General features: G+C 47.5%; 1 protein-coding gene across 3 annotated transcripts in view; it reads right to left on the reverse strand.

The window, feature by feature from the left end:
* Positions 1–16137, reverse strand: part of HCN2 (hyperpolarization activated cyclic nucleotide gated potassium and sodium channel 2) — a 162675-nt gene that overhangs the window by 40749 nt on the left and 105789 nt on the right. For 2 of the 3 annotated variants that reach the window (XM_075352865.1, XM_075352878.1), the window contains exon 3: positions 1809–1970. The exons of the other annotated variant lie outside the window; for it this stretch is intronic. In XM_075352865.1, coding sequence (XP_075208980.1) covers positions 1809–1970 — 162 coding nt within the window. The remainder of the gene's footprint in view (positions 1–1808; positions 1971–16137) is intronic. 3 annotated transcript variants of the gene reach the window in all.

The following is a 16137-nucleotide window of genomic DNA, read 5'->3' on the forward strand; positions in this document are numbered from 1 at the left end:
ATTCTCTAATATCGTTGCTGCAGCAGTAACAAAGTTGTTCCACGTTCCTGCGGCAGCACACATCGCTCCGTGTGACACCGCAGGAACGAGGAACCTCTCCTTACCTGCCTCCCGCCGGCAATGAGGAAGGAAGGAGGTGGGCGGGATGTTCGTCACGCTCATCTCCGCCCCTCCGCGTCTATTGGGCGGCGGTTCAGTGACGCAGCTGTGACGTCGCTGTGACGCTGAACGAACCGCCCCCTTAGATAGGAGGCGTTTCGCCAGTCACAGCGACGTCGCAGGGCAGGTAAGTAGTGTGACGGATCTGGGCGATGTTGTGCGCCACGGGCAGCAATTTGCCCATGTCGCACAACCGATGGGGGCGGGTACCCACAATAGCGATATCGGTCACGATATCGCAGCGAGTAAAGCGGCCTTTAGACTTCCATCAGTGTCACATTCCCATTTAGACAGATAATCAGGAACACTAAATGGTCGCAATCAGTGTATCTAAATGGGCCCTTAGTAACAAATGACACCAGTATCAGCTAAACAGACTTGTTTGCAGTCTGAAAACAATAAGACACATCTTAGCTTGATCAAGTAGGCAACTTCAAAAGGTAGGAACTGACAATGAAATGCATTAGGAAGCAAGGGAATGATGTGTAAGCCTGGCTTTACAAGTCATTGGAAGTATTGCCTCTGCCTAATGGTCAGTGCTGACTTCCTTCCCCACTAGAAGTATCCTCCACTTTTAGTATTAGACACTATCTCCCTATTCACTTCTCAAGTAGTCATATAAATCCTGTCCCACTTACCTAATTGTCACGTATTCAGCTCCAGAACCCTTTACGAGACAGCAGCCACAGGACCACTTCAGAGCTGCAGCACTCGAAGCAGCAAATATCTGCAAGCATGGTTGGCAAGCAGTCTTCCCAGCCATCCTACCATTAGTCAAGGCAAGTCTCAGAGTCTATTCAGGTATATGGTCAAAAAGCAAGTCTAGTCCACCCAGCTGAATGGTGGAATGCTCCTGCCATATATCCTCCGCAGGTTGGAAGATATCGCCTACTGTCAGCTGCTTTCTGCATCGGTTTCTCCTAACATAAGGAGACGTGCAGGGCACTGGGAGACATCTGGTAAAAACACCCAGCCACCCAGTCCATGAAGGACAAAAAGCATCAGGTGCCAGCCTTGGGGGGCACAATCTGCATAGGTGAACACAAAATTGTAGGATACTTTTCATCATAACTATGTGCAAAGTTCTATTCTTTTTATAAGTAGGAGTAATTAGTGAGATTTGTGCTTGAAGGGGTTTTCTGGTTTTAAAAAAAAAAACCCTGTCCCTCAGCTGCAATTTGTTTTAAAAACAAACTGTCCTTTACTTACCCTCCCTGGGTGCAGTCCTGAGTCTTAACAATAGCTGTTACTGACGCCATGTCAATAACACTGTGGCCAACAAGTGAAGTAATTGGGTCTGCCCGAGATTATGTCACGTGCCGCTGGCTCAGTGACTGCCTGCAGCGCTGTCGATGTGACGACAGTAATGCAGGCAATAGCATACACAGGATGCAGTGGTGGAGACTCAGTGATGGGATGGGTGACTAAAGCACAGTTTGTTTGTTTTTTAAGCAAACAGCTTCTGGGATGAGAAGGGTTTCCAAAACTGGAAAACCCCTTTAAGAGGACAAGAAGAGCAACGCTGCCATTCAGCCTATGTTTCTGATAAATATGACTCATACAATTTATTAATGTCATCTGCCTCTCAGTCTCAACACAATCATGAAATAAACAGTGGTTCAGAAATACAAAAAAGTATGGCTACTTACAACCATCTTGTTAATGGAAACCCAACAATTACTGGGGAATTCTTGAAGCATTGGGACAAGGAACTGAAGGCATCCATCCCAGTGGCATAACAAGAGCATCATGGCAATCAGGTTAAAAATTCGCATCACTGCACTGGCCAGGTCATACGTCATATGGAAAATCTGCAGACAGAAAAACATTCATAGAATGTCCAGCAGGCTTACAAACACACAGATGTATCATACTCATGTACAATTACAGTAAGGCCTAAGACACAAGGCATGAAAATCGGAGCGAGTGGGAGTGCGATAAAACATCGCATTCTACTAGGACCAATATTAACCTATGTGCCAGCACCCATGAGCTATTTTTTCTCAGCCCTAACTGGACTGAGAAAGCAATCGCAGCATGCTGCGGGTGCAATGCGATCCTGGTTTCTCTCGCACCCATTCAAAACAATGGGGCGAGAGAAAAATCGCACTGCACTCGCATTACACTGGTGTACTGTGACTGCAGGGCGAGAATGGCAATAGCCAGCAACGGAGGAGAGGGGGAGATAAATCCCTCCCTCCCCTCCGCAGCACCGGCTCGCCCCTCCTCAGCGCTGGCCCGCCCCTCCTCAGCGCCGTCCCGCCCCCCCGCAGCTGAGGTCCGCTCGCACGATAGGACCTCAGTCGCAGTGACACTCGCAGTGACACTCGCATGACACTGCCAGCGTGAACAGAGTGTCATGTGAGGATCGCACTAGTCCCCGTGTGGCCCCGGCCTTACAGTTCCTGGTTTCTGAAATTAAATCTTTGACAGAAACATATGCCCGCTCCCGACAGACCCTGCAAACAGCCAACTGTGTGAAGCCATGGCAAGTCAAGCCACTGAAGACAAAATGTAACACTACAATGTGGCAATGTAATACTAGGCCACCACTAGTCAGCTAAAACAGAAGCTGCTTCTAGAAGGCGACATATGGACCTTTAATTATAGTATGATGACAATGACTCGCCCACCCCAGGGCTATGGGACACCCGGTGCCGGGCCGGACTAGTCCGGTGGTAGTCAGTGGTGGCTGGGCCCGGCTCCGTGGCCCTGGTGGGTGTCAGTTGTAAATATGGCTTGTTTGAAAGTGGTTGTGTTCGTGACGCCACCTGTGGTATGCGGCTAATAAGCCGCCGCTGCTGTGTGAGGCCACCGGGATGATGTGATGGCAGCTATGGTGGTACTGCTCCCCACAGGTGGAGCAATGCCCGGGGCACAGTTGGTGCTTGTAAGTGTCTATGCAGATGGAATAACAGAGACGAGTCCAAAGGTGCAGTTCCAGTTCTTTTACTCACAGTTTCCGTCACAGTTGCAGGGACCCTCAGACTGCTGGGACCACTGTCAGGGACCTCCGTCAGTTCTGGATGATTCAGAGCGTGAAATCCGGTTCCCTCTCTTTAGTGTCTCTTTTTCTGCTGTCTTCACTAGCCTTGCCTTAGTTAGATGGACTTGGCTTGGCCTCCATTACAGCCTCCAGGCTGGGGGGTCACCTGTCGGCTGATTACCCCTTTTCTGAAGGTCTGCTCTGGGTTCTGGCCCTGGGAGCTTGCAATTCCCTGGGCCTCGGTTTTTACTGTCTGGAGACTGTCTTTTCACTCCTCCAGTTTCTAGGGACCGTCCCCTGTCGCAGCTAATCACTCCACCGATGTCACTGTGGAACGGGCCACCGCAGCCTGCAGCTACCCGTAGCGCCTCTGGGCCCTCGGCAGCGGTACCCAACAATGACTGCTCGTGGCACCTACAGGACTACCCGCGGCCCTGCGACTCCTTCTGTTCCTACGTGGTGTCACCTGGACCTATGGGTCCCAGGGTCTTCACCAGGAAGCGTCTCTTTCAGTTCCTCTGCTCCTGTCTGACTTGGAGCTTTCTTTCCTTCTTTCTTTCTTTCTTTTCTTTCTCCTCCTTGCCTGCCTCCAGCAGGCCTCCTCCTCCCTCCTTTCTCTCGTTCTTCTCCTCCAACTACATGCTGCTTCTGTCACTCCCTGAGGTAAACTGAAACTAACTTGACCTTCCTTTCTCTATCTGCTCTCTGGTCGCTCCTCCCACCTCCCCAGTTGCTAAGCTACCTCCCTATGGGAGCAGGGATGGGTCTTACGGCCCCTCCCAGCATGCAGCATGGGAGGGTTGCCTGCCACTTTCCCTGGTCCTGTGTGTCCCTAGCAATGGGTGTAGTGTGGATTTACCAGGGGACCGGAGTTCACTCTCTTCCTCTCCCAGAATGGGCATCACACCGCAGGTGGGGTGCAATGACCTGTGGCGACGGAAGCCTCAGGGGCGCCACACTCCCCCACAGCAAATCCCAGCACGTCCTCGGGCTGAAAAACAACAAAAACATGTGGAAACACTGCAAAAACCATTTTTGTATGCAATAACATAAAACAGTAAAACATTTCTTCCCTTTATGGGAGGCACATATCATGAACGTTGCAAACTTCTTATAAAGAAAACTCTAAGTGTGCACTTCCAGTTCATTGCACGGTTCAAGCAAATCCCCCATAATTCTGGTAGGGGGCACAACGGGTGCAACTAATTACATTTTTGGCTACTACAAGTCCAGTAGCCCGGCAGTTCGTTTCTTTCAATCAAACTAAAGTGACATCTTCAACCAGCCATTAAGTCCAATGGCCTGGTTACATATAACATATCAACAACATACCAGCCACTAAGTCCAGTGGCCTGGTATGACATGCCACATACACTTCCACCGGGGCCCACATTCCAGTTCAGTGGCCCGGTAGCACATAACATGGGGGGTGACGTCTTCAAAAAGAATAAGGGGAAAAACACAGCAGGAAAGGGTGTCGTCTTCGAAAAGAATGAGGGGCAGACAGGGGCTATCTACAGTTCAGCATCTCTTCATCTTTACTTGTAGGGATTCTTCTCCGGCTCCCCACCTGGCAGCAGGTAGACAGCGGTCAGCACAGTCTGCGTCTCCTGTGTGGCTGTAGCAGGCCTGCTGCAAGATGCTGCGGCCTGGGCCTGCTCTGAGGTAGTGCTGCTGGCTTGCATAGGGTTACTGGCTGGCGCGAGGCTGCTGGCTTGCAGGGGGTTACCAGCCATACGGCGCCACTCTGGCTCTTCTGGGGCTGCCTCCTTGTCTTGGCGGGCCGCGCCTGGCATGGCGGCGGCCTGGGTTGGAGTCGCTGCTGCGGTGAGATCTTGGCGGGCCGCACCTGGCGTAGCTGCGGCCCGGATCGGCGTCGCCGTGTCGGGCGTCTCTCCAGGGACCGCGGGCATGGCAGCGGGGGTTGGGGCTCTCGCGCCGGCAGGGGCATTAAATGACTCACCCCTCAGTTGCATCTCCGGTGTTCTGGTGGTCGCTGTCTTGCTGCAGGGTGCTGGTATCGGAGCTGCGGTCGTGGCACGCGCGCCTGCAGGAGGACCGGGCAGGAACCCCACCGGGCAATCCGGGCTCCGCCGGCTGGGGGTGTCACTCTCTTTACCCGGCTCTTCAGCGGCGGCTGGATCTTCTCCGCTCTCCAGGACGCAGGACACAACCCGGTTCTGAGGTGCGTGTCCCGGCTCGGCCACTCCTCCTCTGGCCGCTCGTTGCTCGGCGTCCATCCTTTTAGCTTCTTCACGCGCCATCTTTTCTTCCTCCGCCTTCTATGGCGGGCACCGCTTTGCGCGCTTTTCTTGGACAAGGGGGCGGGGCTTCTCTTCGCGCCCTTTCTTCTTGCACGCCCCCCTTCTTCCCGCTCTCAGCAGCGCTAATGGCGGTGGTTTCTCAGTAAAGTACACAGTCTGTCACACGGTTCTTCAGGCGCACAGTACCCGGTTAGACCGGGCACGAAATCCTGTTCGTGACGCCAAAAGTTGACTCGCCCACCCCAGGGCTATGGGACACCCGGTGCCGGGCCGGACTAGTCCGGTGGTAGTCAGTGGTGGCTGGGCCCGGCTCCGTGGCTCTGGTGGGTGTCAGTTGTAAATATGGCTTGTTTGAAAGTGGTTGTGTTCGTGACGCCACCTGTGGTATGCGGCTAATAAGCCGCCGCTGCTGTGTGAGGCCACCGGGATGATGTGATGGCAGCTATGGTGGTACTGCTCCCCACAGGTGGAGCAATGCCCGGGGCACAGTTGGTGCTTGTAAGTGTCTATGCAGATGGAATAACAGAGACGAGTCCAAAGGTGCAGTTCCAGTTCTTTTACTCACAGTTTCCGTCACAGTTGCAGGGACCCTCAGACTGCTGGGACCACTGTCAGGGACCTCCGTCAGTTCTGGATGATTCAGAGCATGAAATCCGGTTCCCTCTCTTTAGTGTCTCTTTTTCTGCTGTCTTCACTAGCCTTGCCTTAGTTAGATGGACTTGGCTTGGCCTCCATTACAGCCTCCAGGCTGGGGGGTCACCTGTCGGCTGATTACCCCTTTTCTGAAGGTCTGCTCTGGGTTCTGGCCCTGGGAGCTTGCAATTCCCTGGGCCTCGGTTTTTACTGTCTGGAGACTGTCTTTTCACTCCTCCAGTTTCTAGGGACCGTCCCCTGTCGCAGCTAATCACTCCACCGATGTCACTGTGGAACGGGCCACCGCAGCCTGCAGCTACCCGTAGCGCCTCTGGGCCCTCGGCAGCGGTACCCAACAAGGACTGCTCGTGGCACCTACAGGACTACCCGCGGCCCTGCGACTCCTTCTGTTCCTACGTGGTGTCACCTGGACCTATGGGTCCCAGGGTCTTCACCAGGAAGCGTCTCTTTCAGTTCCTCTGCTCCTGTCTGACTTGGAGCTTTCTTTCCTTCTTTCTTTCTTTCTTTTCTTTCTCCTCCTTGCCTGCCTCCAGCAGGCCTCCTCCTCCCTCCTTTCTCTCGTTCTTCTCCTCCAACTACATGCTGCTTCTGTCACTCCCTGAGGTAAACTGAAACTAACTTGACCTTCCTTTCTCTATCTGCTCTCTGGTCGCTCCTCCCACCTCCCCAGTTGCTAAGCTACCTCCCTATGGGAGCAGGGATGGGTCTTACGGCCCCTCCCAGCATGCAGCATGGGAGGGTTGCCTGCCACTTTCCCTGGTCCTGTGTGTCCCTAGAAATGGGTGTAGTGTGGATTTACCAGGGGACCGGAGTTCACTCTCTTCCTCTCCCAGAATGGGCATCACACCGCAGGTGGGGTGCAATGACCTGTGGCGACGGAAGCCTCAGGGGCGCCACAACAACTTTACAATAAAATGCTGATATGTATTGTAAAATTGTGGGAATTCCTTACTATTTTCAGATACTTGCTTACCGTCAGTGAATGGAAAACATTGTTACAGAGACTGAAAACCCGTTATGGAAATGTGCTTTTACGACCAGAATATCCTTACCATAATTTTCATTGCTAAATACACAAGTTCGTATTCTAGAGTCTCCCAAAACATGAACATTTGACTTCTCACTAACTGCACCTTCTCTTCTTGTACTTAGCACTGGCTGACAGAAAGTGCCCGCATGATCTCAAAGTCTGGAAACACAGTAGAGTGGGTGACACCCCTTGGGCTGCCCATTATACAGCGCTACCACAGGAATAGCAATGTCATGGTGAGAACCTTTCCATTTATTGCAGATCTACAAAAGTCTAAGGATATTTGGACTTTTTAAAATTGTTATAAGCCATGTATCCATCACTTCTCTAAAGGGTGCGGTGCTTTACACGAGACGATCTATCGTGCGATAGATCGTCCGGGTCACGGTTTTTGTGACGCACATCCGGCATCGCTTGCGACGTCGGGCTGTGTGACACCTCCGAGTGACGCAGTATCGCTCACAAATCGTGAGTCGTGTACTCGTCGCTCGGTTTCATAATCTCGCTTAATTAAAATGGCACCGGTTGCTCATCGTTCCCGGGGTAGCACACGCCGCTCCGTGTGACATCCCAGGAACGATGAACAGCAGCTTACCTCCGTCCCGCAGCACCCGCCGGCTATGCGGAAGGAAGGAGGTGGGCGGGATGTTTACGTCCCACTCATCTCCGCCCCTCTGCTTCTATTGGGCGGCCGCTGTGTGACGTCGCTGTGACGCCGAACGTCCCTCTCCCTTCAGGAAGAGGATGTTCGCCGCCCACAGCGACGTCACTCAGCAGGTAAGTGCGTTTGAGGGGGTTAACGACTTTGTGCGCCACGGGCAACTAATTGCCTGTGACGCATAAACGACAGGGGCAGGTACGACCGATCGTGAAATTGCACGATAGATCGTACCGTGTAAAGCAGGCTTTAGACTCCTTGATGAAACAGCATTTTCCTCAGAAAATTGCATATACATTAAATCCTTTATCTACTTGCATATACATTAAATCCTATATCTAGTTCGTACTCTAGAGTTTCCCACAAACATTAACATTTATTGGGAGCACCCTGGGCTGCATGAGGATTGTGGTCATGAGATGGAAGGGAATAATAGATCTCAATACTCACAGGTGAACTTTGGTGGTGGTGGGAATACTGAAGGGGGACTGGTTGGAGTAGATTGTCAAGGTGCCATACACATCCCCATTTGCAGCCCTAGCCCTGGTTAAAGTATAACCAGACTTGTGTTTAAGAGTACCTAGAGAAGCATACTGCAATTCTTCCCCTATCTTTCTTCCTCCTGAACACATCATCCACTGTAAAAACAACCCCAGCTCAAATACGTCTTGCTCAAAGCAAGATGGACGGCCAGCACAGTGAGGGGTCGGGCTACACTTCCTATAACAGGGAAGGACTAGAAGTGAGAAGTACTTTGCATAGTGAGAGAAAAGGTAGAAACTGGCAAAGAGACAAGCAGATCCCGTTACAGCTTCAAGCAACTGTTGTATTTCAATCCAGTGCTGGATTCAAAGCCATACAGCTCAGTACTGCATTATAATATCTCCCATGCTTCTGTCTTTGTGCAGCTAAAATCTCTAAGTAATTAGAAAGCAATTCTGGCACTTTGTGAAAAATAGTATCAGCTGGTTCAACTGATGGCCTATAAAAAGGGGTCTCATTATAAAGGTGTTACACAAGAAACATCTCATGATGGGTAAAATCAGTGAGCTGTTTCATGACCTTTGCAACCTTATTGTTGCAAAACATACTGCTGACATTGGTTAAGAATTTCTAAATTACTTAAAGTGCCAATGAGCCTGTTAAGACCATAATCTGGAAGTGGAAATAAAATAATTTCACCATAAACTGGCCACGACCGGGTGCTCCACACAAAATTTCAAACAGAGGAGTAGAAAGAATTTTCAGAAGAATTGTCCAAGACCCAATGATCACCTGTGGAGAGCTACAGAAAGACCTGCACTCAATAGGTACAATTGTTCAAAGAAAACAATAAGTTATGCATTCAACTTCCATGGCCAGTATGCACACTCACCACGCAAAACTCCATTGCTGAACAAAAAGCGTATTTAAGCCAGTTTAAAGTTTGCTTAAAAACACTTTGACAAGTCTGTGAAATACTATGAGAATATAGTCTGGTTAGAGGAAACCAAAATTGAACTTTTTGGATTCCATACTACACACCATGTTTGGAGGCCAAAAGGCACTGTATATCATCCCAAAGTACCATACTAACAGTTAAGTTTGTAAATGAGAACATCATGGTGTGGGGCTGTTCTTCAAAATATGGTACTGGCCAGCTTCATGTGATTGAAGGTAGGATGAATGAACAAATGTAGTGAGTCATTCTTGATAAAAATCTGCTGCCATCTATGAAGGATGATGAAGATGAGAAAAGGATGGACATTTCAGCAAGACAATGATCCCAAACACACAGCCTATGAAATTCTCAATTGGTTTCAGATAAATAAAATAGCTGCTGGAGTAGCCCAGCCAATCACTCAGCAGAAGTCCACTCCTTTTGAATCTCCCCCAAATTTTTGAATGGCCTTTTTTAACAATCCTATTAAGGCTGCGGTTATCCTGGTTGCGTATGCACCTTTTTCTACCACACTTTTTCCTTCCATTCAGCTTCCAATTAATATGCTTGGATACAGCACCCTGTGAACAGTGACTTTTTGTGGCTTTCCCTCCTTGTGGAGTGTGTCAATGACTAGCTTCTGGACATCTGTCAAGTCAGCAGTCTTCCCCATGATTGTGTAGCCTACTGAACCAGGCTAAGGGACCATTTTAAATGCATATGAAGCCTTTACGGGTGTTTTGTGTTAATTATTCTAATTTTCTGAGATAATGACTTTTGGGTTTTCATTGGCTGTAAAGGCCCAGTCACACTAAACAACATCGCTAGCAACATCGCTGCTAACGAACAACTTTTGTGACGTAACAGCGATGTTGCTAGTGATGTTGCTGTGTGTGACATCCAGCAAAAACCCGGCCCCTGCAGTGAGGTCGTTGGTTGTTGCTGAATGTCCTGGGCCATTTTTTAGTTGTTGCTCTCCCGCTGTGAAGCACACATTGCTGTGTGTGACAGCGACAGAGCAACAACTAAATGTGCAGGCAGCAGGAGATGGCTTCTGCGGACTCTGGTAACCACAGTAAACATCGGGTAACCAAGAAGCCCTTACCTTGGTTACCCGATATTTACCTTCGTTACCAGCGTCCGCCGCTCTCACGCTGTCAGTGCCGGCTCCTGCTCTTTGCACATGTAGCTGCAGTACACATCGGGTAATTAACCCCATGTGTACTGTAGCTAGGAGAGCAGGGAGCCAGCGCTAAGCAGTGTGCGCGGCTCTCTGCACATGTAGCTGCAGTACACATCGGGTAATTAACCCCATGTGTACTGTAGCTAGGAGAGCAGGGAGCCAGCGCTAAGCAGTGTGCGTGGCTCCCTGCTCTCTGGACATGTAGCTGCAGTAGACATCGGGTAATTAACCCCATGTGTACTGTAGCTAGGAGAGCAGGGAGCCAGCGCTAAGCGGTGTGCGCTGGTAACCAAGGTAAATATCGGGTTGGTTACCTGATATTTACCTTAGTTACCAAGCGCAGCATCGCTTCCACGCGGTGCTGCTGGCTGGGGGCTGGTCACTGGTTGCTGGTGAGCTCACCAGCAACTCGTGTAGCCACGCTCCAGCGATCCCTGCCAGGTCAGGTTGCTGGTGGGATCGCTGGAGCGTCGCAGTGTGACATTTCACCAGCAACCTCCTAGCAACTTACCAGCGATCCCTATCAGGTTGGATCGTTGTTGGGATCGCTGGTAAGTTGTTTAGTGTGACTGGGCCTTAAGCCATAATCATCAACATTAACAGAAATAAATACTTGAAATAGATCACTCTGTTTGTAATGACTCTTATAATAATATATATGTTTCCCTTTTTGTATTGAATTACTGAAATAAATTAACATTTTGAGGATATTCTAATTTATTGAGAAGCACTTGTATGTGGATTTCTGAAGAGACAAGTTGAGCATCACTCTCCAGTCAGCATCCAGGCACTAAAATAGGTAATTCTTAAAGAATGGTAAAATCCTGATGTTGAAATATGTCACCAACTTGTTCATTCCATGTCTAGAAAAGTCCTTAAAAAATCATGGAAGTCATACAAAATACAAGATGTAGTAGTTTGTTTAAAAAATAAAACTGCCACAAACCTAATCCGTACCCATAAACTCATGACTCTTAAGGCCCCGTTACACGCAACAACATCGCTAACGAGATGTCGTTGGGGTCACGGAATTCGTGACGCACATCAGGTCTCGTTAGCGACGTTGTTGCATGTGACACGTATGAGCGACCGCTAATGATGCAAAATACTCACCAAATCGTTGATTGTTGACACGTCGTCCATTTCCCAAATGTCATTGCTGCTTTTGGACACAGGTTGTTAGTCGATCCTGAGGCAGCACACATCGCTACGTGTGACACCCCAGAAACGACGAACACCACCGTACCTGCATCCTCTGGCAACGAGGTGGGCGTGTCTTCCATGCGGCTGCTCTCCGCCCCTCCGCTTCTATTGGCCGCCTGCCGTGTGACGTCGCTAAGAAGGTAAGTCCGTGTGACGGGTCCTAGCGATATTGTGCGCCACAAACAGTGATTTGCCCGCGACGCACAAACGACGGGGGCGGGTGCTTTCACGAGCGACATCTCTAGCAATGTCGCTGCGTGTAAAGCCCCCTTTAATCCTATTTTTTGGTAATTGGAATTTCAGGAACTGAAAAGGCTGAAAACCAGTGTGTGAACATCCCCTAAAAAAAGGCTTTTTAGAAAAAAAATTACCCACTGTCAAATATGGTGACTTGTCCTGTATACTGTCTCACCTCAGGGGCACTGTATATAAGAGAGGGCCAATTTTATTCTAAACACTTCAAGAGTGTACAAGCTTTCACTTTCCTTATGATGAAACACAGGGAAATGCAGTCTATAAAAAAAATGTGAGGGTGAATTCATCAAGAAAAGTAGTAGGATTCCTGAGTGGAGGAGTACAGAGGCATGTCTGATGGAAAACTATGCAAAGCCTGTAACCATTTACAGGAAGGGGTAGCCGCATATTCATGCGATTACACAGTGACTAACCCCAGCAAACAATCTTTATAATATCAACCAAGATTATGCTATACTAATATAATATACTGGCTACTGGCTATCATCGATTAGAAAAAATTATCAAGATAACCAAATGATAGACGTCTATGAAGTGGTGCAAGTTATGTTGTAAATTCTTTAAAAGGAAAGCTGTCTGGTCAATTAATGTGCTTAACCAGGGACTTGTCACTATATATGGTATACATGCTTTGGTTAAATTCTAAGCATTGGAATGAGTGAGGATATTTAATGGGAACCTGTCAGATGATTCATGATGCCAGCTCTCAGGCAGCATGAATCAGAGACTGGCTGGAGGATTCCAGCCAGGTGTATATATTAATAATATACTTTACTTTGGTCCAGTTAGGGACAATAGTAGACTAATCCAGCTCCGCAGAGGCTGGCTCTTCCCAGTGTGGCTCCAGGTGATTGTCAGCTCTCTTGATCTGTAGAAACGAGGACGAGACCAGTCTGAGGTTTGGGCAGCATTAATCAAGAGACAAAGTTCCCTAACACTGACATGCAGCTTCCAGTCATCTGGACTAGTCTTGGTTTCCTCAATGCTAGCCCACCCACTCAGCTTTTGATGTTCTTCCAGTATGTGAAGCACTGCAGCACCGCCCAGAGGACTGGAAGTAGGGGCATGTCATTTTCTCTCACGCGAAGCTAGAATTAACTATGGGAATGTTTAGCACTATATTGCACTACGCAGCGGCATGGGCCTGGTTTAAGAAAAGTAATACACCTAATAGGTTAGTTCATACTTTCTACTCATAAGAAGTATAAAACACTGTTCTGTTCTCTCAAAATTTTACAAAGTTTTTGCAGAATAGTTCCACCCTTGAAATTGGAGCAGACTGTCGGAGTCCCTCCCTAGTTTCCGACTTCTGCCCAGATAGTCATGTGATCGCTGTAGGGGTTGACAAGGGGATCTAAAGTTGAGGCTACCATAACACAGAAGTGGAGCACTTTGAAGAAATATAGTGATTTATATGATTAAAAATTTTCCTTAAAAAGTCTATCTAAATGCTGCCAGTAATCGTAGAGAAAGCTTGTGAGCAGAGATGAGCAAATCAATTCTGCGAGTGTAGTGCAAAGTCTTCAAAATGTATCAAAGTTTGCAAATACAAATAATTTGCGATTAGGTTTGCAAGAATTTCTAAAATGTCTGCCAAGACGACAGACTTAGGACTTGTGCACACGTTGAGAATTTGGTGACTTTTTTACCTCAGTATTTGTAAGGCCACATGCACACGCTGAGTATTTGGTGTTTTTTACCTCAGTATTTATAAGGCCACATGCACACGTTATTTGGTGAGTATTTTACCTCAGTATTTGTAAGGCCACATGCACACGCTGAGTATTTGGTGTTTTTTACCTCAGTATTTATAAGGCCACATGCACACGTTATTTGTTGAGTATTTTACCTCAGTATTTGGTCACGTGTACACGTTGAGAATTTGGTGAATTTTTTACCTAAGTATTTGTAAGGACACATGCACACATTGAGTATTTGTAAGTCAAAATCAGGAGTGGAACAATCAGAGGCAAAGTACAGGGTGGGCCATAAGTATGGATACACCCTGATAAAATGGAAGTGGTTGCTGATATCACCTTACCGTTTGTGGCATATTAGTACATGGGAGGGGCAAAACATTTGAAGCCGGGTGACGCCCATGGCGGGCAACTATAAATCCGCCATTTTGAATTCAACTTTACTGTTTTCAATGGGGTCATGTGCCACATCAAACACAGAGAATTGCACAAGAAAAACAATGGTGTGCTCATTTTTAAACATAGCTTTATTCATTATCGAGTTATTGACACGTTTGTGACATGGAGCAACAATAGTAATCCACTAAAGGATGTGCTCAAGAGTGCTGGCCATTATGTTGAATTGTCAAAGTGATTCTCTTCTCCCACTTTTGACACACCGAGAGCAATACTGCAGAAGAAATGCTACCACAGGCCTCCTGTAACCATTGTTTCAGGTACCCCACATCCTGGATCTGCAGTATTGCTCTCGGTGTGTCAAGAGTGGGAGAAGAGAATTGCATTGACAATTCAACACAATGGCCAGCACTTTGAACACATCCTTTAGTGGATTACTGTCATTGCTCCATGTCACAAACGTGTCAATAACTCGATAATGAATAAAGCTATGTTAAAAATGAGCTCACCATTGTTTTTCTTGTGCAATTCTCTGTGTTTGATGTGTCACATGACCCCCTTCCCATTGAAAAAAGTAAAGTTGAATTCAAAATGGCAGCTTTGCAGATGGCAGTCATTGGCGTCACTCGGCCTCACATGTTTTGCCCCTCCCATGTATTAATATGCCACAAACAGTGAGTTGATATCAGCAACCACTTCCAATTAATCAGTGGGTATCCATACTTATGGCCCACCCTTTATAATAGAAAAATGGGCACCACTTCTGTATTCTTACCCACTCTTTGTTTTGCCTTACAAATGCTGAGGTAAAAAAACTCCCCAAATACTGAACGCGTGCAAGTCGCTTTACAAATACTGAGGTAATATTTCACCAAATACTCAACGTGTGCACGTGGCCTTACAAATACTGAGGTAATATCTCACCAACTACTCAACGTGTGCACGTGGCCTTAAACTCCTACGTATGTATGTACAGATGAAGTTATCACTTCCAACCTGTGTGATCAAAGGAAAGTGAATCAGGAGAACTATACTACATTTCTAATTGGAGGTATGGGCTAATATTATTACACCTACTACATATTGGGATAGGATCATGGAGATGGGAATGCCCGTTTATTTACAAGCAAGACATGCTACAAGCTACTTCCAATAGGTGGCTCTAAAATTCAAGTCTGAAGAGGCAATTTGCAGACAAAAGAAAAGGATGCAAAGTACAATTACTTTCTGCCTGGGAATTCCTGAATGCAGTAGTTTCCTGCTGACACATCCTAGCGGGCACCTTGGGGCCCATTGTGTCACTTACACTGATAGACTAAATCAAGGGTCTGCCAAAGGGACCATTACACAATCTGCTGAACCGGCATATGACTGCGTGTTGGGATTACTGTCACAGTGTCATTAACAATCAGTATTAATCCCCAAACATGTCAAAATATATCTAAACTGTATAGCAACAATTTTGCCGTACCACATTGGGCACAATATCAACAATAAAGGGACAGGACATTGTAGATTTCCAGTGGGCACAAATCTAAACATGGCAAAAAGGGCTAATAAATCCTTCACATTTGGGGACATGCTGGGGCATAATATTACCTGTCAGCTCTATAGCATTAGATATACTGCAGAAATCGGAGACCTCGTCATATGTGCTTAGTGATAGGAGGCCAGGAAATACACTTATTCATGTATGACAATACTGACAGCTATTCACAGCTCTGCTCTCTACAGTAGTGTGGCAATACAGCCAAACCACCCGCAGGATGGAGATGCAGCAGGTTACGCCACAGCACATCACATTGCTGAGCACTGCTAGCTGAGTCACACTAGAGGCTTTGAAGGAAATATAAAAATCAGAAAATAAAATATTATCTAAATGAAGAGTCTATTAAAAAATACACACACACACGCACACACGCACACACGCACACACACGGTGGGCCACTTATATGGATACACCTAAATAATATGGGATTGGTCGGTGATATCACCTTCCTGCTTGTGGCACATTAGTATATGGGAGGGGGGGAAACTTTTCAAGATGGGTGGTGACCATGGCGGCCATTTTGAAGTTGGCCATTTTGGATCAAACTTAATTTTTTTCAATGGGAAGAGGGTCATGTAACACAAACTTATTGAAAATTTCACAAGGAAAACAATGGTGTGCTTGGTTTCAACGTAAATTTATTCATTCATTAGTTATTTACAATTTTACGACCACTTATAAAA

This window comes from Anomaloglossus baeobatrachus, chromosome 1 (genome assembly GCF_048569485.1).
Source record: "Anomaloglossus baeobatrachus isolate aAnoBae1 chromosome 1, aAnoBae1.hap1, whole genome shotgun sequence".
Lineage (NCBI taxonomy): Eukaryota > Metazoa > Chordata > Amphibia > Anura > Aromobatidae > Anomaloglossus > Anomaloglossus baeobatrachus.